Raw genomic sequence first — 27,823 nt, forward strand, 5'->3', positions numbered from 1 at the left:
ACTGACCCCTACCTATTTAAACTCTGATTTTTGTTTCTAGGTATTAGTTAGAGGAAGATTGTTTTGATGGCAGTGTGGAGCATGGATTGGAGAGGGAAGAGCCTTGAAGGAAGCAGACAAATTAGGAGGCTCCTGGAATAGTCTGGTTGATAAGGGCATGAACTAGGGCCATAGCAGTATTAATAGTGAGGAAGAAATGGAGGCAGTAGTTATAAAAATAGAATGATCTTGGTGGTAGGAAAGAGGTTGTAATCAAAGATAATATCAGTATTTGGATCTTGGGTGACCAGAGGATGGTGATTATACCAATTAAACTCCAGAAATTTTAAAGAGCTCAGTGGGGAGTCTCTATGTCTATGTAACAAAGCCTCCATTTTAATCTCTTTCTATAAACATTCCCTTTTATCCTTGAATGTGTTACATAGATGAACATTTGCTGGAGCAAATTTAGACAGAGAATGTGCTTATCCGTTTGGCAAAATTTGCATCCACTTTAATGACTAGACAACAAATCTTCCCTTGAGGCCTAGGGAAAACCAACATGGCTCTCTAATAATTCCCATACCAATTTGCTCCTTATTATCTCAAAGTTTTTTTCCTTGCCTACTTGGGAGTTCATATGTGTCTCTCTTCCTGTAGTTCAGCAAACCCATCATCTTCATTGGATCTGTGTCTCATTGAAGATCTTGTTCCTTGATGTCTTCATTTATTGGTGGTAGGTTGAATGGCCAATACTCTACTATACAGGGATTTTTGTATTAGGGCCATGTTTAACAGACAGATTTCTATATCGACTTGGTAAGTGAATAGCAAAGATGGACTTTTATCAATGAAGGATAATGATCTCACAGTCATCCTCAAGTAGTATCTGGATAACTATTTCTAGGTTCTATAGAATTAGAAGATCCAAAATTTTGTCATTGCACTTAAATTCAATTCTGTAAACATTTATTAATTGCCTACCAGGTTTTTTTTTTCAGTATCTTAGTTATTGGTGATACTTAGATGAAAAATAATATAGTCTCTGCCTTGAAGAAGTTTACAGCCTGAATGAGATGGATGCCAGAACCCTTGCGCTTCTACGTCTATGATTCTATTGGGTGTTGTGGCTACTTCAAGCAGTAATTGTAACAATAATGGATGATGCTTATGATAATGAGTGTTTACGGTTTGTGTAGAACTTTGCACTATTTCAAATGAAGTAAATGATTCAAATGGAGTAATGAATATAAAGAATCTTGTAAATCTTAAGGCCCTATATACATGCAAACTAGTGTCCTAATAGTAATTATTATTTCATGCAGGATTGCAGAGAATTTAAATGCACTATTTTGTGGTTGAGTATAACAACACTGAAAGAGGTATTATATCTGTCATTCTAATTGTACAGTGGAGGAAACAGACTGTGAGACTTTAAGTGATTTGCTTATGGTCGTACAGGATTAGAATCTGGTTCTCTTCTGCCTATAAGTCTATCGTTCTTCCATGCTGCTTCTCATGTACACATAGAAATATCAGACCTGTAGACAAGGCAAAATGTGATGAGAACAAAAGAGTGTGTTCACTTCTAGCTGGGTGGATCAGAGAAGGCTTAATGGAATAAGGGGCACTAGAGCTGATGAGTTGAAATGATGAGTGAGGATTTTCTATGCTTGGAAGAAGTCTTTGCATGTGTGTCAAGGCAGGGAAGAACTCGATTTGAGGAAACAAGCACTTGTCCTGTATTGTTTTCTTACAAACAGGCTGTATCACTGGGGGCATGAAAGGCCCTAAAGGCAAGACTAAGGGGATTATATTTTATTCTATTGTCAGTAGAAAACCAGTGATGGGTTTAAAGATGGTGACTAACCTATTACTTAAGAAGATAATTTTGTCAGTTGTGTAAAGAATAAATCTCAACAGGGGTCTTTAACTTGGGGCCTGTGAAGTCATTTAAAAAAAATTTTGATAATTTTATTTTAATATAATTGGTTTTCTTTGTAAATTTATTAATTTTATTTAATGCCTTACAAACATTCTCAGGAATCCATAGGTTTCACCAGACTTCCAAAGGGATCCATGACATAGAAAAAATGAAAAAATTCTGGATAAGAGATGGGAGAGACTGGAAGCAAGGAAATCAGTTAGGGGGCTCTTAAAACAATCCAATTCAATTTCTTTCAATTTGGCCAATAAACATCAAAGCAAAGAAGCTGAGAGCCTGAATTAAGTTAGTATCTTTGTGAATGGAGACTGACAGATTCAAGCAATATTGTAGATTTGGAAGGACTTAGTAACCATCTGGCATTGGCAAGGGAGAGACAAAGAGAGAAAGGTCCAAAATGACTCTAATTTTACAGGCTGGGTGATAGAGATAAATTGGCAGAGGGGCAGATTAGGAGGGAAGGTAACAATGAGGGAAAACATTTCATGTTTTCCAATCTTACTATTTATTCACTTGCATTTGTTCTTTTGCATAAGTCATCCTCCATGTCCAACTTGTTCTTCTTTCCAACTCCCCATGTTGATTTCTGGTACCATTTTCTCAGTCACCTAGTAACCGAGACAAGGAAACTGAGAATTATTTTTTTTTACATATCCCTCTCCCCTCCCCCCATTCATATTTAATCAATGGTCAAATACTTTCAGCATTTCCTCTAAAATATCCTTTGAGTCTATTTCCTACCATAGTTCACAGAGCTTCTAAAGCAATCTTCCTAAAGCTCTCATTAGATTTTATCACTGCATTACTTAATACACTTTAGAGTCTTCCCTTTACATCTAGGATAAAATATAAGTTTATTTGTTTAGCATTTAAAGCTCTTCACAACAATAATAGTTAACATTTGTAATATGCTGCTTTAAGTTTTGCAAAGCACCATATGTTCTTTGTTGTCTTATTTGATCTTCACAACAATCCCATGAGATAGGTTATCCTTATTTTGAGGTGAGTCAACTGAGGCTGAGAGAAATTAAGTGACTTGCCCAGGGTAAAACAGCTAGTAAGTGTCTGAGAAAGTGTTTGAACTCAGGATTTTTTGACTCCATGTCAGGATTTCATTCATTCATTCATTCATTATGTACCTATTTATTTATTTTACAGGTAAAGGCATCTCATTCACACCCTGAGTTATGCTTGTAACTGTATTTTCCCTTAATCATATCCTCTTATAAATTTTCCTCTCTTTGCCACCGTTCCTACCCTTTTTCCTCTTCAAAAAGAAAAAAGTGGCAGAGAAGAAAAAGGGGTCGGATAAATGTGAATAATTTTAAATGAAAGCAGTCTGATCTGCTCCTGTGCCCTTCCTCTCTTCATAGTATACATTTAGATCCCTGGTTCTTATCATCTCTTTGTTTCTCATCTCCCCTTTATAAGCTGTTCTCTGTAGCTAAAGTTTTTTTTTCTTGATTATTCACTCCTAAGCTCTAACCTCCCTCTTAATTCTCACTCTAACCTCTTTCCTTTTCCCTCCTACTTATATACCAAATTTTCTCTGTGTGTGTGTGTGAGAGAGAGAGAGAGAGAGAGAAAGAGAGAGAGAGAGAGAGAGAGAGAGTGTTAGAGTTCAATCTTCCTTTGCCTGGTTCAGATAAAAGTGAGATTATAGAGATGTCTCTCTCTTCCATACTTTGCCTCTATATTAGTATACTCTTTTTCTACCCACTATAATTTCGGACAATTCCTAAGTTCCTCTTTCTATTTTTCTCTTGTGTTTTTTTTTCTCCTTTTTCTTCTCATAAAAGCAACAAAACACAAAACAATCAACTGTGCCTTTCTTCACTCCCTCATTGAACATTTAAGACAGCAGCATTCTATAGGGACCTTTCACCCTTCTCCTCTATTAAATGTTAAGCAATTAATCATGATTCGCACCTTTAAAATTTCTCAATATATCATGCTGTAGAGGCTGCATAGCTGACTCTAGAGACAGGAAAACTTGCCTTCAGACCTGCTTTGGATGTACATGAACTGTGTGACTCTGTCCAAATTGCAATGTCTCAATTGTCCAGTTATTTCTGTAATACTATATATTTCAAAGAGGATGCTAGTTTGCATGGGGAGAGGAAATTGGCAGCCAAGAGATAATAAAAGCACAAGGCTAGGAAGAAAGCATCTATATTTATTTTTATATATTATATTTTTATATATTTTATATATTATATTTTTGTTTATATAAATATATCTATATTTATGTTTTTATATATTATAATTTTATATATTATATTTTTATATTTACAACTGAATTTATGTATATATACATCTATCTTTATTATGTATCTCTATATAACTGTCATTTCTAACTTTATCTCCAACATTATAACCATCATCTCTCCATCTCTGTCTCTGTCTCTGTCTCTGTCATCTCTATTAAAGGTCTACTTTTCCCTTGTAGGATTATACAATTTTGCAGAATGTTATCTTTGTTTAGAAAACTTTTCTGTTTGCTTTTTAGCATATCTTATTCCAGTATTTATTTTCCTTTATCATAAATATGGCAAAATTTAGTGTGACCTTGACTGTGGTTTCTTGATATTTGATTCCTTTGTATACTTTTTTCTTCTGCAGTAACTTTTTTTTGTTCTAGATTCTGGCTTTATTCTGGCTATTTCAGTTTGGATTTCTTTTGAGAGTTATCTGATAAATTCTTTCTATTTCCATTTTTGTCTCTGGTTCTAATAATTCTGGGATAGATTATATATGTAATTATAATTATATCATATATATTATATAATTATATTATATATAAATAATATAATTGTTTCGGAACTATTGTGAACTGGTAATTTGTTTCTTCATGTTTTTTTTTCCAGATAATCTGATCATTCTTAAATGACTTTTCCTTTTCCTTTTCTCCATGTCCAGCATTTTTATAGTAGATCAATTTCATAATTTTTCCATATTTTGATTTTATCCTAATATATTTTTCTTTTTTCTCTGTTTAATTATTGAGTTGTTTGCTTCACTATATTTTTCAGGGTAAATATTACTTGGTCATATTTTTGATCTTCTGTTCTAAGCTAAACATTTTTTATGGTGTTTTCCTCAATAATTCTAATTTCATTTTATTTTTTGATTAATTTCTTCTGTGCACTCTTAGAGTCCTTATGGAAAAGTCATTTTCCTAGGGTCTAATTGTACTTAATATTGAGTTATTCTCTTCTTCTGTATTTACTTATTGGACTTCTAATGCATGATATTTCTTCATTGTGTCAGAAGCCTTTTTCTGCTTGCTCATGTCTCCAGTCTCAGTCTCTGGATTGGAATTTTTATGCTAGGGCCATGTTCTACCCTCTCTTATTCCTTCCAAGAGGAAGAGATGACTAGACCCTGCTACTAACATACTTAATAATATACATAACTGATCTCATTACTTTCATTATCTTCCATGGCTGAACTACATACAGCAGACAAAATAGTCTTCCTAATAAATAGGACTGACCCAAATCACTACCCAGAGGAAGGACAAGCATTTATAGCATACTATGTGCCAGCAGTCTTGCTAGGTGCTGTGAATATAAGGCAAAAGCCAACAGGTATTGATGATAAGTATGTCTATAAGGTATACGGAGTAAATATAAAATAGGAAATATTATTGGTTATCTAATTCTATGTTATTTGGTTAACTAATTCTATATAATGATTAAATTAATAATAACATGAAGAATACATGGTAGCTAAGGGTTTACATCCTAAATACTGACTTATAGAAAAGTCATTCCTGGACTTTTAATAACATGAGGACCTTTTCTTAATATCCAACAACTATTCATTTAATGCCTTACAAACAGAGGCCAAAGTGTCTGTGGCCCACACATGAGAATCATTGGTCAAGAAGTCTGTCTATCTAGGTGCACTAATTTGAACATTTTTATAGAAAACTGTTCTGTTCTACACCTTTAATTGAAAAAGCAGTTAATAGCTTATGGGTAGTCATTAAGAAGAAAGGGTTATAGATCTACAAATGGAAGCACACTTGAAAGTCATCTCATGCTACCTCCTCATGTCTAATGGCAAGAAAACTGAGGTCCAGTTAGTAAATTACTTGTGATTGTTTCACTCTACCAAAATGGTCAAGGCTGTAGGGACACAGTATGTCTTTTCTCCAAAGTGTAAGTTACTCTGATTGTCTATTGATTTTTATACCTAACTTTTTTTTTTAACAGTACATCATCTTAAATATTTCTGGGATTAATTAAGGCCCTGAGATATATTTCAAAGAGTTTTTGATATTAAATATTTTCTGTGTTAAATCAAAATCTACTTTCCACACTTCTCAATAAAATTCAATTATACTCACCTAAAACTGTTTTTTTTTTTTATTTTTCTTTTCAGAAAACTTCTGGAAGCTTGAAATATTTCATGTAGGTGAAGATGAAAAATAACTCTATGCTAAATGAGTTTATTTTGTTAGGACTCGCCAATTCTTGGGAGCTTGAGATTTTCTTTTTTGTGATCTTCTTCCTGGCCTATGCATCAATCATGGTTGGAAACAGTCTCATTATACTGATGGTGACCTTTGATTCCCACTTGCACTACACTCCCATGTATTTCCTTCTGGCCAACCTCTCTTTTCTTGATATGACCCTTTCCACTGTTACTGTCCCTAAGATGATCACAGACTTCTTCAGGGAGAAGAAAACCATCTCATTATGGGGTTGTATGGCCCAGATGTTTTTAGTTCATCTCTTGGGAGGCAGTGAGATGAGTCTACTTGTAGTGATGGCTATAGATCGATATGTTGCAATATGTAAACCCCTCCACTATACAACAATTATGAACCGCCGAATTCTGTTAGGAAGTGTGTTTCTCTCTTGGGTTGTTGGCTTTGTACATACCATGAGCCAAATGGCCTTTGTGGTAAGCCTGTCCTTCTGTGGTCCTAATGTGATTGATGATGTTTTTTGTGACCTTCCTTTGGTGATGCGCCTTGCCTGTACTGATACCTATATCCTGGACCTCCTTGTCATTGCTGACAGTGGACTTCTCTCATTGATCTGCTTCATCCTGTTGCTTGTGTCCTATATTGTCATCTTGGTCACTGTCCACCATCGCTCCTCTGGTGGGCTTTCTAAAGCTATGTCCACACTTTCTGCTCACATCACAGTTGTTACTCTCTTCTTTGGACCAATTATCTTAATCTATGCTTGGCCAGTTAATATCTATGCATTGGACAAATTCCTCTCAGTATTTTTTGCTGTTATCACTCCTCTCCTCAATCCAATTATCTATAGTTTGAGGAATCAGGAGATGAAGGCAGCCATGATTAGACTGAGGAGCAGGCACATTAGTTCTAGGCCCATTCTCGAGATAATGCTCATGATGATGTAAAAGTTTACTACACACTCAGGATAAATTCCTTCTCTGAATGACAATTTGTTATTTTAATTCATTTTTAAATGTTTATTTTTACAAAGAAAAATCAATTATATTTACAAAACCATCTATAATTAATATCCTGGGAATGTGTTTTGGTTGTATAGATGGGTGATTGTATTTATGTATGTGTATGTGTGTATTTATTAAAATAAAATAATTTATTAATTGGACTTAATTTAATTTTAGAATTTTAAATTGTAGCAAAATAGGAAAAAAAAAGATTTATATAGAAGAACTCCTTGACTATCTTTATCTCTAACCTCTCTTATAGCTTAACCTCTGCTTTTGTTTTCTTTTGTTATAATCATAAACACAACTGGCTTTAAGTCTGACCATGAACAGAAAGAAATCAATCAACTGTGGAACCTTTCAGAAGCCCTTATGCTAAGAATGGAGTCTCTCTGGCAATTCTCCCACCATGTCAAAAAGAGTGAGAGATGATGAACAATGCTCATTATATATCAACCCAAGTGATTGTTTAAGACTATATCTCTCTTACTTATATCGTGCAATCTAGAACTGAAAAACACAAGGGTTAGTTATATAGACAGACTTTAAGAGAGCAATGACAAAACAAAGACAAAATTCCCACAATTATAATTATCCACTGATATGAAGCCTACATACACTATTCTGAATGAAACAGAAATTCTGGCTCATTAATAACATTACTTGGAGCAACATTCATGGTATGTTTTATCTATAGTATCTTATGGCAACTAGTTGAACAGGGGGAAATTGAGACAAAGTGATTATTTAGCCTATGTAGACCCAAATTGAACATTAAGAAGAAAAGAAATGTCATGATAGCTCACACTCATGTTACAGTATCAGTGGCATCAAATAATATCTAGGGTAATAATTAGGATGATAATAGTAAAAGCTAGTATTCATATACTGCTCTAAGGTTTGCAAAGTGCTTTACCAATGCTAAATCATTTGAGCCTCATAACAACATTGTGGTTTAGATGCCATTCTTATACAAATTTTACAGATGACCAAAGTGAAGCTGACTGAAGATAAGTGGCCTCCCCCGGGTCACACAGCTAGTAAGCATCTGAGATGAAATTTGAACTCATACCTTCTTGATTCTAGGTCCAACCCTCTATCCACTACATACTTCCATCAGTAACTCCTAACATATTTATCTTCCATTAATTTCAGTGATTTGGATGATGATTTAGCAAAGGAAATGGAGGAGTGGTCAGACAGCTATGAGGATAACCAAGAAAGAGCAGAGTAATGAAAATCTACAAAGGAGAGAATATCCAGGAAGAAGAGGTAGTCAACAATGTCAAATACTTCAAAGAGGTCAAGAAGTATGAAGACTGAGAAATGGCCAGCACATTTAGCAATTAAGAGATCAGTGATAACTGTGGAGAGAGCTGTTTTAGTTGAGTAATGAGATCAGAAGGTAGATTGTGAAACAGTGATAAGTGTGTTAAGGGAGAGGAATATGGATTTTTTTTCCCAAAACTTTGAAGATATGAAGAAGTGAGTTATTGGGCACTTATGTGAGAAGATAATAGAGTTTAGTAAAGATGGTTCTTTTAAGGATGAGAGGCACTTGGGCATGTATTGACCATAAGCAATGACATAGTAGATTAAATACATAGTCCATTTTAAATAGAACAAACGGATATTTCAGGTCAATACAGGACTGCTTGGAATGCTATATATTTAAAAAATTTAGGATTATATCTAACTCACCCTAAATAGTCTTCATGACCTATAGTAGATCTGACAACCATGAATTTGCCTAACACCTCAAGCCTATTTGTAGAGTCACAACCAGTATCATCTTTAGGGGAGGAGAGTGTGGAATGGTAATAAGTTCTATAAGTTTATTATGTGTGGAGTGTTGTATTTTACCTTAAACATTTTTCTTAAAAGTATTGTACTAGCAGTATAGAATTTGGTGGATAAGCCTAGATTAATCTTACCTATATATTTCCTATCTTGAGCATATATCCCTTGGTAGACTAAATGAGTCTTAATTGCTTTCATATGCCCTCTACCAGAAGCCTACTCCCCAGTTCCATATACCTTTAAATTATTTTAATCACCCTACTTTAGTCCTTTCTCAACATGTTATGCCTTAACTGAGGTGGAGAGGTCAAAGCTGCAATGACTGGTCAATTAACCAATTATGTTACATTGGTTATTTAACAGACTGGTTATATAAATAGTTTATGTGGGCTTATGGATAAAGAGAAATCTGAAGACATTCATGCAAATGAGGCATTCCAAGAGCTGATCTCCTCACACAAGTATAATATTAGAATTGCAGTATCAAAGTAACAAATGTAAAGGAGCAGAAGGAAAGAAGTGAAGAGAGATAAGCATCTAGGAATGGAAGGTAGGGTGACACAAACAATGGATCAAAGGAGGGCAAGGACAGGAAAATGACTCTCTGACCTAGTGTATCAGGGGAGTGGTTTGCCTTGTAACCACATGACCAACAGTCATGCACTGCAAGCCATTGCACTCTTCCCTTCCTGAAGCTCATCCCTTTCCCCAGTCCTATAGCCTTACAAAACCTACTCAACCAGACCATCAGATTTTATATTCTTAACTCTTAACCACTGGCTAGGTTAATAAGTGGTAGAGATGGGGCCTAAATTGAAGTCTTCTTTGACCCAAACACCTTGACCTTGATGTCTGGATATTTTCATTGTAATGTTGTTTGTAGATTTCTGAGTTTAAAGCAACCTTACCACTGCCTATTACCCATGGGTGCAAGAAGGCAATGTCAACATTAAGTGTGGACATAGGCATTATACATCAAACCACAAACTTTAAGAAGTTCAAAATGGATAAGCAACCTGAATATTAAGGATAATAATATTAAAATTAAAAAAAATAAGAAGAAAGTCAGATCAAGTAGCTATCATAGCTATGACTACAGAGAAGTACCAACCAAAGAAGGATCATAGATCTTGAGCTGAAATGAATTTCAAAGATCATATAGTTTAACCCTGCTCATTTTGCTATAAAGAAACTGACCATTGTAACTGGTAATAAGTTTCAGATGCAGATTTTGAACATAGGTCCTTTGACTCACTAGCCAATGACCTTTCCACCAAGCTGCCTCTCAGTAGAAGTCAAATTGATTCCCAACTAGACAATCTTGATTACATGAAATTCAAAAAGTCTTTGCACAAATAAAATCAATTTAAAATGATTAAGAAATTAAGCTATTGGTTGGGAAAAATCTTCATACAAAATATTTCTGTTGAGCTTACAAATATATTGCAAAAAGTCATTTCCTAATAGATACAAGTTCAAAGAATATGAGCAATACTCTAAAAAGAAGAATTGTAAGCTGCAAACCATCATATAAAATTGTTCTAAATCTGTAATACTAAGAGAAATGTAAATCAAAACAACTTCAAGATTTCACTCCACGCCCAAAAATTTTAGGGAAGATGTCAAATGATGAAAACAGTTAATAGTCAATTTTGTAGGGTTTGTGGAAAGACAAGAAAGTAGATAGTGTATAGTTATACCCACACACATATACATACACATACATACATAAATATATACTTTATTAAATGTTTACTGTGTGCCAGACACGATTCCATGCTGGAAATACAAATATAAGCATAAAAAAGACTGTTCCTATTCTCAAGGGACTTACATTCAAATGGACAAAAGAGAAAACAAACATAAATGAGAACTGTACAAAGGTGGTGGTGGTGAGAAGACTGGAGCATGAGAAGCAAAACAGGAAGAGAAATGAGCGCAGATTGCCTGGACACTTCCTTGAAGAGCAGTTCTGGGTAGGGACTCAGTAATCAGAGCAGGGGGCCACAAGGGCACAAGTTTATCGTGGGTGAGGAGACTACTAAGATAAAGCAGAAAAGTCCAGAAAGTCAGGAGAAGAGCCTGGAGAACATCTAAACATAATAGTTGGGTTTGTGAATTGCCACAAGTATTCTAGAAAGCATTTTGGAATTATGCTTTAAAAAGTGAGAAAAACTTTTGAAATGCACCAATGTTGTGGCTAGGCATACATTCCAAGGTGATTAATGATAGAAACAAAGGTCCCATACACAAAAATATTTATAGTATTCTTTATGTATTAGCAAAGACCTAGAATTAAAATAGATTTCTATTGATTTGGAATCAGCTACAGAATTTGTGGCATATGAATGTAATGGAATTTACTAATGATAGGTAATTACACTTGTGAAACAAAAAAATTGTTTCAGACATATTATATACAGAAAATTCTATGTTTAAACCAAACCTTTTACTGCCGCAACACTTATGGGAAATGAAAATACCTATGTCAAAAATGAGGACTTGTTTCACTCATCTATAAACATCCCCAGAAACATCAGCCCTCCTCCCACAGACGACAAGTGATTAATGTAGAAACTGATAGCCGTAGTGTGTTAGCTAGATCATTTAAGTGAAAAAAAAAAAAAACATTAGACAATCCAACCAGGTCAAATGGTTTCCTAACTTCCTTGTTTAGGTGGATCTCATCAGTCAAATCATGATAGAACCTGACATTACAAAATTCAGTGAACAGAAATTCCTCTACCTTGCAATATTTTCTTACAAAATGAATTGCTCTACAATCCTGCCTGCACATCTTTGAGACTCCCTAGTTTTGAATCAACACTAAATTCCTAGGCAAAAATTATAGAACATCATCACCCAGGTCTTTCTTAATAGACTGAAAGATCTGATACCCCTTAATAACTCCTTGATAAACACTTAGCTCCACTACCTCCTAATCACAAATGTCTCATCCAAGACTAATAAGATCTCTTTGTCTTTTGGAAAGTGCTCACTAGTAATGATGTTGTTTTTTGTACTAATTCAAAAGGTGTTCTTCTTGCTTAACACATTTTTTATTGCATTTCTATTCACACAATTAGGAAAGAAATCAACAAGAATTGACCATACTGCTTAATAAGCTAAAATAGATTTGTGTTTGGAAGGATGTGAATAAAAGGGTAAAATATTAAACACTCACAAGGAAGATAAGGAAATTGCTTGCAACTCTCTATTTCTTTTATTTATTTAAATTCACCTGTAGATGCAGGTGAGTTTTGTTTTGTTTTGTTTTTTTTGTAAATATTTTTTTCTCTTGAGTATGAACCTTTGCTCAATGATTAAACCTCAAGACCACCAGAGTTATAATTAGGAATTGGTGAGAGAAAGAGCAGCACCAATAGAATAATGTAGCAGGAGGCCAGTTTTCAGAGCCCTATGAACTGAGTGAGGAGACAAGAAATGGATGCATTGACTAGACAACTTTCTTAAGAAATTTAGAAGAGAAAGGGACCTGAAATATAGGATTGTAATTAGCAAAGATGGTAGGATGAATGAAGGTTTTTTTGTTTACAGGTTTTTTTTTGTCTTGAAAAATGACCCTTTGTTAAATGCCTAAGTCCCCAGATCACCAGAGCTACAACTAGGAATTCTGGAAACTGAACAAAATGGTAAATATGGTATGAGGTGAGATACCTCAAGAATGACCATGAAGCTATTATTTGAGAGGTCTCTCCTAAGGGTTGGAGCAGAGCAGGATGTGGTCAGATCTCAACTGAGGCATGGAAAGATGTCCATAGTATTTCATCACTCTATGACTATCTTTGCTGCAATCCACTCAAGTTCAGGTTTGGGTATATCTAGGCAGGGTCAATCTATCCCCATACCCCTGCATCACCAATAATGTCTTCCCTTCTCCAACCCTCAGACTTTGAAAGGAGATGTTAGGCAACGAGCATGCCAGTAAGGAGGTAAGGCATGGTGACAGTCATTTCCTGAAGTCCTGTGATTTAGTAAGACTCAGATTAAATATTTAGCAATATAATAACTTTTGATAGAATTTCATCTAAATGTTTCCCTTTTCCTGATGAAACCCAGAGAAGCCCAGTGATTTGTCCAAGGTCAGGTTCCAAAGCTAGTTTTTTTCAAACACACCATGTTTGCATTTGAAATATGTCAAAGATAATATGACAGAATACTCAACCCTGGTAGTCACTGGGGAAAACAAACCTGGAGTATAGTTAAGGGACAGAGGGTTTAACAGCACTGTGGATATGGGTGAGCCATAGCATGAGAGCAGTGGTAGTCCACAATGCATGAGGGATGGATGATTAAAGAAGCACCAAGGGAAAAAACATACTTCTTAAAAATTTCAATGCTGTAAACTAAAAGTTTTGTCTTCTTTACTCTAGTTATGTCTCTTGAGAATACCAATAGGCAGATTCAGAAACTATTTGAAGTAGCTCCCTTCTCAAATATTTGCTTCATCTGTGGGATCAGGAGACATATGGAGGGTAGGCACATAAAGTTATAAACTGCAGTCTGGAAGGGGCTTTAGAAGTTATGTATGACAGCCTTTTCATTTTAAGTATGAGATGTCTATAGAAATGAGTAGACTTGCCCCCAGTCATAAAAGATGTAGAGTCAGGACTTAAATTCAAACCTTCTGACTCTAAATCCAACATACTCTGCATATCTCAAATTGTGTCCACAATGAAGGAAGAAACATTGTCATGGGAATATGATACATTCTCACATGCTCAGATAATGTCACTTTCTTCACAAATTCCCATCATTTCTACTGTAGCAACTAGTAATTACTTGTTGGACAGAATCAGAGTCCAAGTAGCAATTCCTCTTTTTATTCTTGACTTTTGAAAGATTAGTTCATCAATAAAACTACAGTGGTATGTAAGCTCTGGCTTATTATGTCAGAATCAGGCTAGTTACATCTCCCCCTTTGGGTTTTGTGGATAGCTCTAAGGGTTTGGGATATGTTTCTCTTTTTTTAAATTCAATGTTATTTTATTTTCAGTCCTGAATTTTCTGTCTTCCTCTTCCCCTTCTCCCTACTCATTAAGAAGGTAAGGAAAAAAAAAAAACATTTCAAATATGGATGATCATGAAAAACAAATTCCTTCCCTGGACAAGTCCAAAAAAAAAGAGAAAAAGAAAGAAAGAAGAAGAAAGATAATAAAATGCACTTCAATCTACACCCTGACTCCAACAGCTCTCCATCTGGAGGTGGATATAATTTTCATGATGAGTTCTTTAGAATTGTGGAGGGTCATTGTGTTAATCAGTCTTTCAAAACTGATTATATACATTTTATTTTCAAAAAATAATTAATTAATTTTTAATTTTAACATTCTTTTTTTTTTTAGGCAATTGAGGTTAAGTGACTTGCCCAGAATCACACAGCTAGTAAGTGTCAAGTGTTTGGTCTGAGGCCGGATCCGAACTCAGGTCCTCCTGACTTCAGGGCCAGTTCTCCATTCACTGTGCCACCTAGCTGCGCCTTTAACATTCATTTTTATAAGATTTAGAGTTCTAAATTTTTCCTCCCTCCCTCCCATCCCCCCCTCCCCAAGACAGCATATAGTCTGATATAGGCTATACATGTATGATTATATTAAACACATTTCCACATTAGTCATGTTATGAAAGAAGAGTCAGAACAAAAGGGGGAAAAAAACATGAGAGAGAGAAAACAATCAAACAAAAAAAGAGAAAATAATATGCCTCAATCTGCATTCAGACTCATGGTTCTTTCTCTGGATGTAGGTAGCATTTTCCATCATGAATCTTTTGGAATTTTCTTAGATAATTGCATTGTTCAGAAGAGCTAAATCTAACAAAGTTGGTCATCACACAACGTTGCTGTTACCATGTTCAATATTCTGGTTCTGTTCACTTCACTCAGCATTAGTTCACACAAGTCTTTCCAGGTTTTTTTGAAATCTGCCTGTTCCTCATTTCTTATGAAACAATAGTATTCCATTGCATGCATATACCACAACTTGTTCAGCCATTCCCAAATTGATGGGTACCCCTTCAATTTCCAATTCTTTGCTACCACATAAAGAGTTGCTATAAATATTTTTGTACATGTGGGTCCTTTTTCCTTTTCTATAATCCTTTTGGGATGCAGAACTAGTAGTGGTATTGCTGGATCAAGGGTATGCACAGTTTTATAGCCCCTTGGACATAGTTCTAAATTTTTCTCCAGAATGCTTGGATCAGTTCACAACTCCACAAACAATGCATTAATATTCCAAATTTCTCACATTTTCTCCAACATTGATCATTTTCCTGTTTTGTCATGTTAGCCAATTTGATAGATGTGATGTGATATCTCAGAGTTGATTTAATTTGCATTTCTATAATCAATAGTGATTTAAAACTTTTTTTTAAGAAAAAGCAAACATTTAATGTTAAGTTTGATGAAACAATACATAATATTTTTAAAAGTGTTAATTACAATAGATTTTGTTGACTAGGAAAATGGATATTTTTCTGGAAGTTCTCTAGCCCCAAAGGTACAAGACCACGAAGAAGGCTGAAAGATCTAAACATGGAGAAGAGAGTAATGGGAAAGAGGGAATGCAATAAACTCAAAATGAAACATGAGGTAGCCTCTTGTCTCTGGGGGCTATGCAACTTTCAACATAGAACGTTTTTCCATATGACTATAGATAACTTCAACTGAAAACTGCCTGTTCATATCTTTTTACCATTTGCCAATTGGGGAATGATTTGTACTCTTATAAATTTGACTCAGTTCTCTATGTATTTTAGAAATGAGGCTTTTATCAGAGACATGGCTGTAAAAATTGTTTCCCAGCTTTCTGCTTCCCTTCTAATCTTGATTGCACTGGCTTTGTTTGTGCAAAACCTTTTTAATTTAATGTAATCAAAGTTATCCATTTTGTTTTTCATAATGTTCTCTGTCTCTTGTTTGGTCATAAATTCTTCCCTGCTCCACAGATCTGACAGGTAAAGTACAATTGATTATCTTTAAAATGTCTATTATTGTATAAATTGCTCTCCTGGTTTTGCTTACTTCACTTTACATACAAATGTTCTCAGATTTTTCTGAAATCATTCTCTTTATCATTCTCTTATAGCAAAGTAATATTCCATCATATATATCACAATTTGTTCAGGCATCCCTCAGTTGATGGGAGATTTCCCTTCAGGATTACCTCAGTTTCCAATTTTTTTTTCTACCACAAAAAGAACTGCTACAAATATTTTTGTACATATAAGCCCTTTTGCTCCTTCTTTGATCTCTTTGGGGTATAGACCTAGTAATGGTATTGCTGGTCAAAGGGTATGCACAGTTTAGTAGCTTTGGGGCTTGGTTTCAAATTACTTTTCAGAATGGTTGGACTAGTTCATAGCTGTACCAACAGTGCATTAGTATATCTGTTCACTCATAACCCCTCCAGCTTTTGCCATTTTGCTTTTCTGTCATCTTAACCCCTCTGATGAGTGTGAGGTTGTATCTCAGAGTTGTTCTAATTTGCATTTCTCTAAATATTAATGCATTAGAGTATGTTTTTGTAAATAATCATCCATTTCAATTAGATCATCCAATCTATTGCCATAACATTGGGCAAAATAGATCCTAGTAATTGTTTTAATTTCCTTCTCATTAGTGGTAAATTAATCTTTTCATTTTTGATACCAGTAATTTGGTTTTCTTCTTTCTTTTTAAAAATCAAATTAACCAATAGTTTTTTTATTTTCTTTTTTTTCCCACAAAAACAACTTCTAGCTTTATTTACTAGTTCAATTGTTTTCTTACTTTCGATTTTATTAATCTCGCTTTTGATTTTCAGGACTTCAATTTTGGTATTTAATTGGGGTTTTTAAATTTGTTCTTTATTTAGCTTTTTTAATTGCATGCACAATTCATTTGCCTGCTCTTTCTCTATTTGATGTAAACATTTAGAGATATAAATTTTCCCCTAAGTACTGTATTGGTTGCATCCCATAAATTTTGGTATGCTAGCTAATTGTAAATTTCTTTAATGAAACTACTGATTGTTTCCATAATTTGTTCTTTGACCCACTCATTGTTATAGTATTAGATGATTTAATTTCAAATTAATTTTCATCTATCCATGGCCCATTATTAAATGTAATTTTTATTGCATTGTGATCTGAAAAGGAAGCGTTTAACATTTCTGCTTTTCTGCATCTGGTTAAAAAGATTTTATGCTCTAATACATGGTCAATTTTTGTGTAGGTGCCATGTATCACTGATAAAAAGGTATATTCATTTGTATTTCCATCCAATTTTTTCCAGAGGCTTATTATATCTAGCTTGCTCTCCTGGCCTCTTGAAATTCACAAAGTTGGAGCCTCCTCCAGATTAATCTCCTTCATATTAAATATAAGAACAAATTGTGAAGCAAAGGACCAAGATTTATTGTCATGGGACTGCATACCAGATGTGAATGACCAAAGATACATTTTCCTATGTTGTTTCTCATCAAACACTACCAGTAAAAGAGTAGCCAAGAGAGAATAAAATGACTTTGGAAGGTGTCACCATTTTGGGGTTCTCAATTGTAGTCAATCAATAAACTGCCATTCACTGTGTAGTTAGTATATCAGAACAAGTTGCAGAATATCTACATATGTTTCCTAGTCTCTTGTGTACCTTTACAACAAACCTTCCACTTGAAAAATCATTTACACTTTAAAAAGCTTTAACCTCTTTTCTATGGGTTGTCTTTTTCTTATTGTATTATAAGGAAGAGTATTTTCTAAAGCAGGTTCATATAAGTAGTGACTGTTCTTTTGGTGAAATTTACCCTTTAATTATAAGAGAATAAATCTTTGTAGCCTAGGGAAAACTGTCACATTTCTCTAATAATTCCATGGGGACTTGCTCTTCTGATTTAATGACTGTTATCACATTTAGGTTTTTACTGACTTCTTTTCCTGAGAGCTAGTTTATATAAGACTTTGTTCCTGATAATCCTGTTTGTCACAGGAAAATAATTAACAGAGTCATAATCTCAAAGTGTCTGTGTCTCATTGAAGAGGCTGCTTCTTGAAGTCTTTGTCTAGAGGTGGTAGGTTGGGTGACTAATACTAATATACTGGGATAACCATGTAATAACCACATAATGGATTTCTATATAGATTAAGTAACTGAATGGAGAAGATAAACCCTTTCCATTGAAGAGATACATATAACTTAACTTTTTCATTCTTCAGTTTCCTCATCTGTAAAGTTAGTGGATAGAACTACATGGTTTTCAATGTTTGTCTATTCTATTTCTACATTGATTGCCCTATGATTTGGTCAAAACACAATCTTTCTCAGCTAGCATCTGAGTGACTATTCTTAGGTACCATCAAATAGGGAGATCCTATGTGCTTGTCCATTATTTTCCTGATCAAATTAGCAAATTGCTATTCAGTTCTGCAAGCATTTATTACGTTCATTCTAACTTTTAAGGAGGGGTCAGCTAAATCTTTAGGATGACATATAAGACCAAAAAGAAAAACAGTTTGAAATATTATAAAGGAAAATCTGAAAGTAGAAGTGGGAATCCAAGAGAGTGTTGGGTAATGCTGGGGAAGAGACAATAGGGTTTACACAAGAACAGTCTTTGATATTGTACCTTGCAGTTTGAATTTTATTATCTTTGCAACAGAACGACACTGGACAATATTGCCAAGAGAATTACCTGCCAAGATCTATTATTTAGGATTATAATTTTGACAACCACATGAAGACTACATTAGAGATAGGAAAGACTAGAATTAATGAAATGTTAGAAGGATATTAAAATGTTCCAATTCAATTAAACAAAATCAAAGTGAAAGGAGATGAGGTTGTGAATGAAGGCAGTAGTTATGTGAATGGAGAGGAGGGATCCAATTCCAGATATATTGTGAAATTAGAACCAATGGAAATTTGCAAATTATTGGATTTGGGCCCATGGAGGGCAATGAAGGAGAATCAGAATTGGCATAGGGTTTTCCTGCCTGAATGGCTGAGAAGATACTGGCAATAAAAATTGAGGATCTGTATTAAAGGAAGTATATTTCAGGCATAGAGGATGACCTATGCCAAAGTACAGAGGAATGGCAATGCAGGAGGAACATAGGAGCTAATGAGTTACTTTTCTACATTCTGTGACCATTCTCTTTACCTCTTCCCCCAATCTGCTTTAGCTTCTAGGCTCCTTGAGGGAAGGGATCATGTTGTTTTTCATCTTCACAACTGTTCAGGATAGTGTAGCATGTAGAGTATACTAATTGATTAAGTAATTCATTTTGACTTGATTTGAAACATTACATCAAACTAAAAGACAAGTGATAGAAATTGATTTCTGGGCATGCCTTTGGACAGGTTAAGGCTCAGCTGACTGCCAGATAATTCAGGTAGAGATAAAAAATCAGCTGATACAACAGTGGGTTTGGAGACAAGGGGAAAGATTGTTGGTGGATATAGATATAATGTGTTCTCCTATTGAGGTGATAATATTGTCAATGGGAAGGAATAAAGCTATCATTTGAGAGGACATTGGTAAATAATACTACCTTAGGTTAATACACAGGCCATGCAACATTTTATTCTCTTTGCAGTAGGAAGTCACTGAAGAGTTTTGAGACAAGGAGTGAAATCGTGAGACCTCTTTCCTAGGAAGGTTATTTTGCCAATTGTGTGAAGACTCAATTGGAGATGGGAAAACACTAGAATCAATGAGAGAAGTTATAATTCTATTAAAATAATCAAATTCAATTCATTTCAATTCAACAAATATGTTATCAATGAGAGATGTGATGAGAGTCTGAATTAAGATAAGTAGTTTCATGAAGAGATAGTAGGAGATAAGTTCAAGGGATACTGAGAAGATAGAACCAGTAAGAATTTTCAAGTGATTGTATGGAGGAAGAAGTAATCAAAGATTTAGAGTAACACACAGGACAAAGATATGTTGAAAATATTCTAAAGAAAAATCTGAAAAGAGAGTGGGAATACAACAGAGTGAGTGTTGCTGGAGAAGAAAAAATAGGATTTTCCTTGGAAATATTGGATTTCACATGCCAAATCTTAATTCAAACTAATAAAAAATGAAATTTGTATTTAGGAAGAAAGGCAATAATGATTGTTGTTGCTTCATTAAATCTGGCTTAATTTTTTTTTTGTTTTCTTATATTGATGATTTAATTCTGATAAGATAGTGTTTATTGAACACAGTGATATTTTTAATTTCCTGTTTTTTTTTCATGTTCTGCAGCCTACACGAGTCAATCTAATCCTTGAGATACTGGTTCCTATTGGTCAGTAATTGTATCTATCCAATATTTCACTGTTTTTTAATTTTTAGCCACATCTCTCTACCAGATCACATTGGTACTAGAGTAACTTAGCTCAGGACTTTGGCCCATTAATTTGTCCAATCAACATCTGTTTGGTTTAGTGTTTTGTCAGTATTCTCATGGTATTTCCTCACACACTTACAGTAATTGCTAAAGATGTGTTTTCCCAATTGCAAATAGAATAATCTAACCATTCAAATCCAAGGGTGCATGAAAGAGTCAGCCTTCTGATTTGGCATCTTATAATGGGATGCAAAGGTATGGGGTCAATGTGAAAGTGGTAGATAGTCTAATTTATTAATTTTTCAATGAAATGCTTTGTTGTTATGAATTTTTTTTTAGGCATTTGGGGTGAAATGACTTGCATAGGGTCACACAGCTAACAAGTGTCAAGTGTATCGTCTGAGGCTGGATTTGAACTCAGGTCCTCCTGACTTCAGGGGTGGTGCTCTATCCACTGCATCACCTAGCTGCCCCCTTTTTTTTTTCAAGAACTCTTTTTTTTAATTTTTTTTTTTGCTGAGGCAATTGGGTTTAAGTGACTTGCCCAGAGTTACACAGCTAGTGAATCTTATGTGTCTGAGGCTAGATTTGAACTCAGGTCCTCCTGACTCCAGAGCTAGTGCTCTATCCACTGTGCAGCCTAGCTGCCCCAATAAAATATGGAACACTTCATGAATCTGCATGTCATCTTTGCGCAGGGGCCATGCTAATGTTCTCTGTATCGTTCCAATTTTAGTATGTGTGCTGCCGAAGCAAGCACTATGCTTTGTTGTTATGTACACAGCTTGCCACAATTGCTTGGAGAAATTAATATAAACACAGTTCTAAACCTGGAACAACCCAAAGTCATAAACAAGACAAACATTTTTTATTGATAGCAATAAGACCTGAACAGAAGGTTGTACCAATTAGATTTATCACATTCACCACTGGGCAATTTATTACATCTAATGTATTTTTTTGAGCACCTATTATTTTTTTTGCACTCTACTAAGTGCTAGGGATTCAAAGACAAAACATAAACATGTGCACAGACATGTAGGTATAAAATTTGTACAGAGTAAACACAAACTAGCAAATATCAATTAAGTAAGCAATATAGTTACTTGGATTGATAATCATGATATTAAGCATAGTTGGTATGTGTGTCAACTTGATTTGCACAGCAAAGTCTTTATAGCTGAAGGCCTGCATTATAGGTATCTGGAGCATGCAAAAAATAGATTTCCAAACTTTAAAGTATGACACCCCTTTCGGAACATAAAAAAAAAAATGCTCTCAAAGCCCACATTAGAGCAAAATGAAGATCAAGGTGACACTCTCAGTTAAAAATATTGACTTGAGAGTTCTTTTTTTTTGCCTGATTACCACAACATTTTCTTTTAAAATTTTTATTGATATAATTTGTTGTTACATTGACTAATTTCTTCTAGTACCCTTCTCCCTTCACCGGGAGTTACTCCATATAACAAAGACTATTAAAAAAAAAAAAGAATGAAAAGCAGAAAAACCTTTTAACAAAACTGATAAAGGATTTTGAGGTTTTGTTTTCTTATTCAATTTGTATCTCTTTTGTTTTATTGGATTATTTAATCAATTCATATGTAAAGTTATGAGTTAGGTTAATATTTTTATCCTTGTCTCTAATATGACTTTCTTTTTCTGAATTGTGATTTAAAAAAAAAATCATTCCCTTTAAAGATGTTGTATATTAAGTTATTTTTGCTTAAGTTATTTTAAGGAAACCCTATTTCCATAGGTTCTCTTCACCCTTAAATTAATCCCTCCATTTCCAATTGATAAATGGTCAAAGGAAACAGGCAGTTTTTAGAAGAAATCAAAGCTATCAATAGTCAGATGAAAAAATGCTCTAAATTACTGCTGATTATAGAAATGCAAATTAAGACAATTCTGAAGTAGCACCTCACACTTATCAGATTGATTAATGTGACAGAAAAGGAAAATGACAAATGCTGGAGGGGATGTGAAAATAGAAAGGCACTAATGCATTCATGATGGAGTTTTGAACTGGTCCAGCCATTCTGGAGAACAATTTAGAACTCTGCCCAAAGGGCATACTCTTTGATCCAGCAATATCACTAATTAGGTCTGTGTTCCGAAAAGATCAAAGAAAAAGGGAAAGGACCTATGTGTACAAAAATATTTATAGCAGCTCTTTTTTGGGGGCAGATAGTTGGAAATTTAAGGGATGCCCATTAATTGTGGAATGGCTGAACAAGTTGTGGTATATGATTGTGATGGAATACTATTGTACTTTAAGAAATGATGAGCAGGGCAGTTTCAGAAAAACCTGGGAAGACATTAGAAAACTGATAAGAAGGGAAGTGGGCAGAAGAGAATTCTAAACAATAACCTCAAGAGGTCAAGAGGCTTAGGTTCCCAGGTTGGAAAACATTGGTCTAGAACATCTGCTAATCTGTATCTATAAATTAGTTTGACTGTTTAGTATTTGAAAAAGCAATTAACTTTTTAGGTAATTTGGTAATAATTATGATGACAGAAGTAGAACTAGAAGCCACCTAAATGCTATTTAGTTCCACTACCTCATTTGTACAGGTAAAGAAACTAAGCTCCAATTAACAAATATAAAGAAAATGATTAGTTATAGTCATCATTTGCATAATGTTTTAAGGTTTTTGAAATGTTTTACCAATATTATTTCATTTGATTCTCACAAAAACCCTGAGAGACAATCTTTCTTATTATCTCCATTTTACAGATGAGAAAACTGAGGCTGAGTGAAATGACTTGCTGAAGATAACACAGCTAGTAAGTATCTGGAGCAAGATTTGATATAGAGCATTTTTTTAAGTGCTTACTATGTTCCTGGGACTGTGCTCAATCTTGGGGATAAAAATCCAAGAAAATACTCCCAAGAGTCATACATTATAATAGGAGACAAAACATAAATGAGAGCTGGAAAATAGGGGATGGCAGGAAGGATAGTATTCATTAATGGGGAGAAAGGAAGACATGTAGCCAGTGTGGAGGTATAGCAGACCAGTTTTGTGGGAGGTTGATTCTGAGAGTGAGCTAGAAAAGAAGAGTGAGCAAATGACTTATGACTCCTTCATTCACCAACATTTTTCAAGATAATTTATCTGTAGGGTCACAGCATGACATGTCTCCTAATTACAATTTAATTTAATTCTCTATTTTTAGGACAAATAGATTTCCTCAATGTTGCATTTAAAATATTTCTCAAGTTAATTCAGTTTTTGAGATGTTTCAAAGAGTTTTCAGCCTTTAGTATTTTCTTTATGAAATGTAGAGTTTTTTCCCCATATTATCATGTATTTGAGGTATTCATCCAAAACTGTGACTTCATATAGATTTTCTTGTCTACAGAGATATTTTGGATTCTTGAAGTGTAATCAAGTAGATGGAGCTGAAGAATCACTCTGTGCTAAATGAATTTATTTTGTTAGGACTCACCAGTTCTTGGGAGCTTGAGATTTTCTTTTTTGTGATCTTCTTCCTGGCCTATACATCAATTTTGGCTGGAAACAGTCTCATTATACTGATGGTGATCTTTGACCCCTGCTTGAATTCCACTCCCATGTACTTTCTCCTTGCCAATCTCTCCTTTCTTGACATGACCCTTTCCACTGTTATTGTCCCCAAAATGATCATAGACTTCTTTAGGGAGAGAAAAACCATCTCCTTGTGGGGCTGCATGGCACAAATATTTTTAGTTCACCTCTTAGGGGGCAGTGAGATGGCCCTTCTTATAGTAATGGCTATTGATCGTTACGTTGCAATATGTAAACCCCTCCACTATACAACTATCATGAACTGGAGAATCTTGGTAGGCAGTGTGCTGCTGTCGTGGGTTGTTGGCTTTATGCATACCATGAGCCAAATGGCTTTTGCTGTAACCTTGCCCTTCTGTGGTCCTAATGTGATTGATGATGTTTTTTGTGACCTTCCCCTGGTGATGAGCCTTGCTTGTATGGACACCTATATCCTAGACCTTCTTGTCATTGCTGACAGTGGGTTACTCTCACTGATCTCTTTTGTCCTTTTGGTTGTCTCTTATATTGTTATCTTGGTCACCATCCAGCATCGCTCCTCAAGTGGGCTTTCTAAGGCTCTGTCCACATTATCTGCTCACATCACAGTGGTGATTCTCTTTTTTGGGCCAAGTATTTTAATCTATGCTTGGCCAGTTAGTAGTTATGCATTGGACAAATTCCTCTCAGTGTTTTTCTCTGTTGTCACTCCTCTCTTAAATCCAGTTATCTACAGTTTGAGGAATCAGGAGATGAAGGCAGCCATGACTAGATTGAGGAGCAGGCATATCAGGTCTAGGCCTACTTATTAGGTGAGGATCTCTCAACCTAGGGCTCACACTCCTCTGAGGGAGCCGTGGATAGATTTCAGGGAAATCTATGACCTTGGATAGAAATGGAATACATTTTTATTTTCACAAATCTCTTACTGTCTTCAGTTATCCAAAAACATTATTCAGAGAAAGGGTTCATAAGCTTCATCAGACAGCCAAAGGCTAAAAACTACCAGACTAGACAACGCTCATACTGAGGAAAATTTTTACTGTACAACCAAGATAAATTTCTTCTTTGAATGGCTATTTATTATTTTAATTCATTTATAAATATATCTATTTTTAACAAAGAAAAAATAAATTATATGTATAAAACCATCTATTATTAATATTTTGGATGTATTTTGGTTCTGTATCTGTTTTGGAAGTTTATTCATTTAAATGAAGAAAACTGAAAAAAACAAATTCAAATTAATTAGTAAAAAATATATTGGAGCAGCATTTGGGTCATCTATTGTATCTGTCATGTTATTGTAAGAAACTAAAATATTTAAATTCCATCAAATTCATTATTTAACCCATGTGGACCCAATACAAGACTAAATATGAGACCATGATTAATGCCACAGTATGCCACACTCATGGTATAGTGTCTATGCTACCAAAGAACAGTTAGGGCAAAGCTGAACTGTTCTCCATGCTACAAATTTCAACAATTTTATAATATTTTGAACCCATCCTAATTTCCCTGAGCATCCAAAAGATTTGGCATATTTTTAGTCAAGTCATAAGCCTGTTGAACCAACCAGTAAAAGAAACTAAGAAGAAGCAGTCAGGAAGAGATAATCTAGACAGAATGGGTAGTTAACAATTCCATGCCACAAAGACATAAAGAATGATGAAGACTGAGAAAAGTTTTCAGATTTGGCAATTGAGATATCATTGATACCTCTGGAGGGAGCAATTTCAGTTGAGTGATGATGGATGCTGGACTCTAGATACAAAAGATTGAGAAGTAAAAAAAAAAATAGGAAAAGGAGACAAAAATGTAAATGGAAGGCTTAAGGAGTTTGGATATCAAAAGGAAGTGAGATTAAGGTTATAGCAAGAAAAAAGGCAAGGTGAAGGGAGCATTTTAAGGATAGGGGAGACATTGGCATAAGAAATACCCTAATGGGTAATATCCATGGTACATTGTCAGTGGAAAAAGTGACATGTTATAGCAGGGTATATTTGTCTTCCAATGTATAAACTTGAAAACTTTAAGAATATATCCAGCCTATTCTAATTTTCCTTAGAAGCCCATAATGAATCTAGGAGTCACAGATTTTACTACCCCATCAATTTTTTAGTATCAACTAGTACTGTTTCTTGAGAATATTAAATATCCTAAGTTCATTATCTGTTTTGCTGTGTTTTATTTTTCTTTAAACTATTTATAGTTTCTTTATACTTTATAGTATTTACTTATAGTTTCTTTAAACTATTTAACTTGCTTTATAATTATAGTGACCGGGTTTGGACATGAAGAAGCAAGGAACAAAATGTACTTCCCTCCATCTTTGCAGAGGTAGGGGTTTATGGAATAGAATATTTCATATATCATCATATTTGTCCACTATATTCACCCATTTTGGTGGACAACATTTACTTTCTTTGTTTTTTTTTTTTTTAATGAGGTGTAGATAGCTCTGTAGGACTGTGCAGTGGAAAGAATATATTTGAAAATGAAGGGAACATAAAAAAAAAGATTGTGATAACATTTTAAAGGCAAAGTAAGTACATGGAACCTATGTTACATCTCCCCACATATCCACATGATGATCACCTTTACTTTAATAGCAATCCCCGAGTTTCAGGCGCGCAGCTAAAATGGCAGAGGGAAAGCAGTGACTTGTTTGAGCTCTCCCCTCAAGCCCTTCCAAATACCTATAAAAAATGTCTCTAAACAAATTCTAAAGCAGCAGAACCCATAAAAAGACAGAGTGAAACAAATTTCCAGCCAAAGACAGCCTGGATGGTTGATCATAAAGGTATATCATGCCAGGCGGGGAAAGGAGCGCGGTTCAGCGTGGGTGTGCAGGCCGCAGCAACTCTGGAGCAGACCTCAGAGGACTGACTCGCAGGCAGCTATGGCAGTTTCCAGACTTCTTATCCCACGAACACCAAAGACAACTTAGAAGGTCAATGGGAAAAGTCTGTGACTGTGGTGACAGAAGGAGCTAGGTCTCAGCTGCAAGTCCCAAGTGTGGGCTGCGGCTGTTTCATGAGCTGCTGGCCCACAGACTGAGGGGGAATCAAGTGGTTGATTAGAGGGGGATTACAGGGATCTTTTTCCCAGTGCTGATGCAGGAATCTCTTGCTTTGCCCGTGCTTGGATCTAGGTCACAGGTCTGAGGGGTGGTCTGGGGGAGGAGGAATGCTGGTGCAGTGGAGCTTGTTGTGGTGGTGGAGAGGAAACACCTCTCCCATTATCATAGCACCTTGGAAAAATTGACACTTTTCAGGTCCCTAGAAGTAACTCTGAAAACAGTTGTACAAGCCCCCAAAGCTTGGGACAGTACATTCTCCACATTGGAAACAGACTTTTACCTTAACAAAGAGTTTAAAACTTAAGTAATTGGCCGGGATCATGAGTAAGCAGCGCAAAAAGAGTCAGACTATATTAACTTACTTTGGTGACAAAGAAGATCAAAACATAAAACCAGAAGAAGACAACAAAGCCAAAGCTCCTAAATCCAAAGCCACCAAGAAGAATATGAATCATTTCCAGGCCTTGGAAGAGCTCAAAAGGGATTTTGAGAAGCAAGTGAGAGAAGTAGAGGAAAAACTGAGAGTTTTGCAAGAAAATCATGAAACACAAGTCAACAGCTTGCTAAAGGAGACCCCAAAAAATACTGAAGAAAATAATACCTTAAAAAATAGCCTAACCCAAATGGCAAAAGAGGTCCAAAAAGCCAGTGAGGAGAAGAATGCCCTAAAAAAGCAAAATTGGCCAAATGGTAAAGGAAGTC

The 27,823-nt window shown here is 35.0% G+C and overlaps 2 protein-coding genes and 1 non-coding gene across 3 annotated transcripts; 2 read left to right on the forward strand and 1 right to left on the reverse strand.

The window, feature by feature from the left end:
- The first annotated feature begins 6,352 nt into the window (after positions 1 to 6,352).
- LOC114028374 (olfactory receptor 4K13-like) lies at positions 6,353 to 7,309 on the forward strand. Its single transcript, XM_027842619.1, has one exon. The coding sequence runs from the start codon at positions 6,353 to 6,355 to the stop codon at positions 7,307 to 7,309; it is 957 nt and encodes a 318-aa protein (XP_027698420.1).
- Positions 7,310 to 21,156: 13,847 nt separating this feature from the next.
- Positions 21,157 to 21,263, reverse strand: LOC114028424. Its single transcript, XR_003567360.1, has one exon. It is a non-coding gene; the product is annotated as a U6 spliceosomal RNA (small nuclear RNA).
- A 2,643-nt stretch (positions 21,264 to 23,906) lies between these two features.
- LOC114028375 (olfactory receptor 4K13-like) lies at positions 23,907 to 24,848 on the forward strand. The gene has a single exon (XM_027842620.1). It carries the CDS (start codon positions 23,907 to 23,909, stop codon positions 24,846 to 24,848), a length of 942 nt encoding a protein of 313 aa, XP_027698421.1.
- Positions 24,849 to 27,823: the final 2,975 nt, after the last annotated feature.

The sequence above is a fragment of the Vombatus ursinus genome, unplaced genomic scaffold, assembly GCF_900497805.2.
Source record: "Vombatus ursinus unplaced genomic scaffold, bare-nosed wombat genome assembly UNPS02014880.1, whole genome shotgun sequence".
NCBI classification, from domain to species: Eukaryota; Metazoa; Chordata; class Mammalia; order Diprotodontia; family Vombatidae; genus Vombatus; species Vombatus ursinus.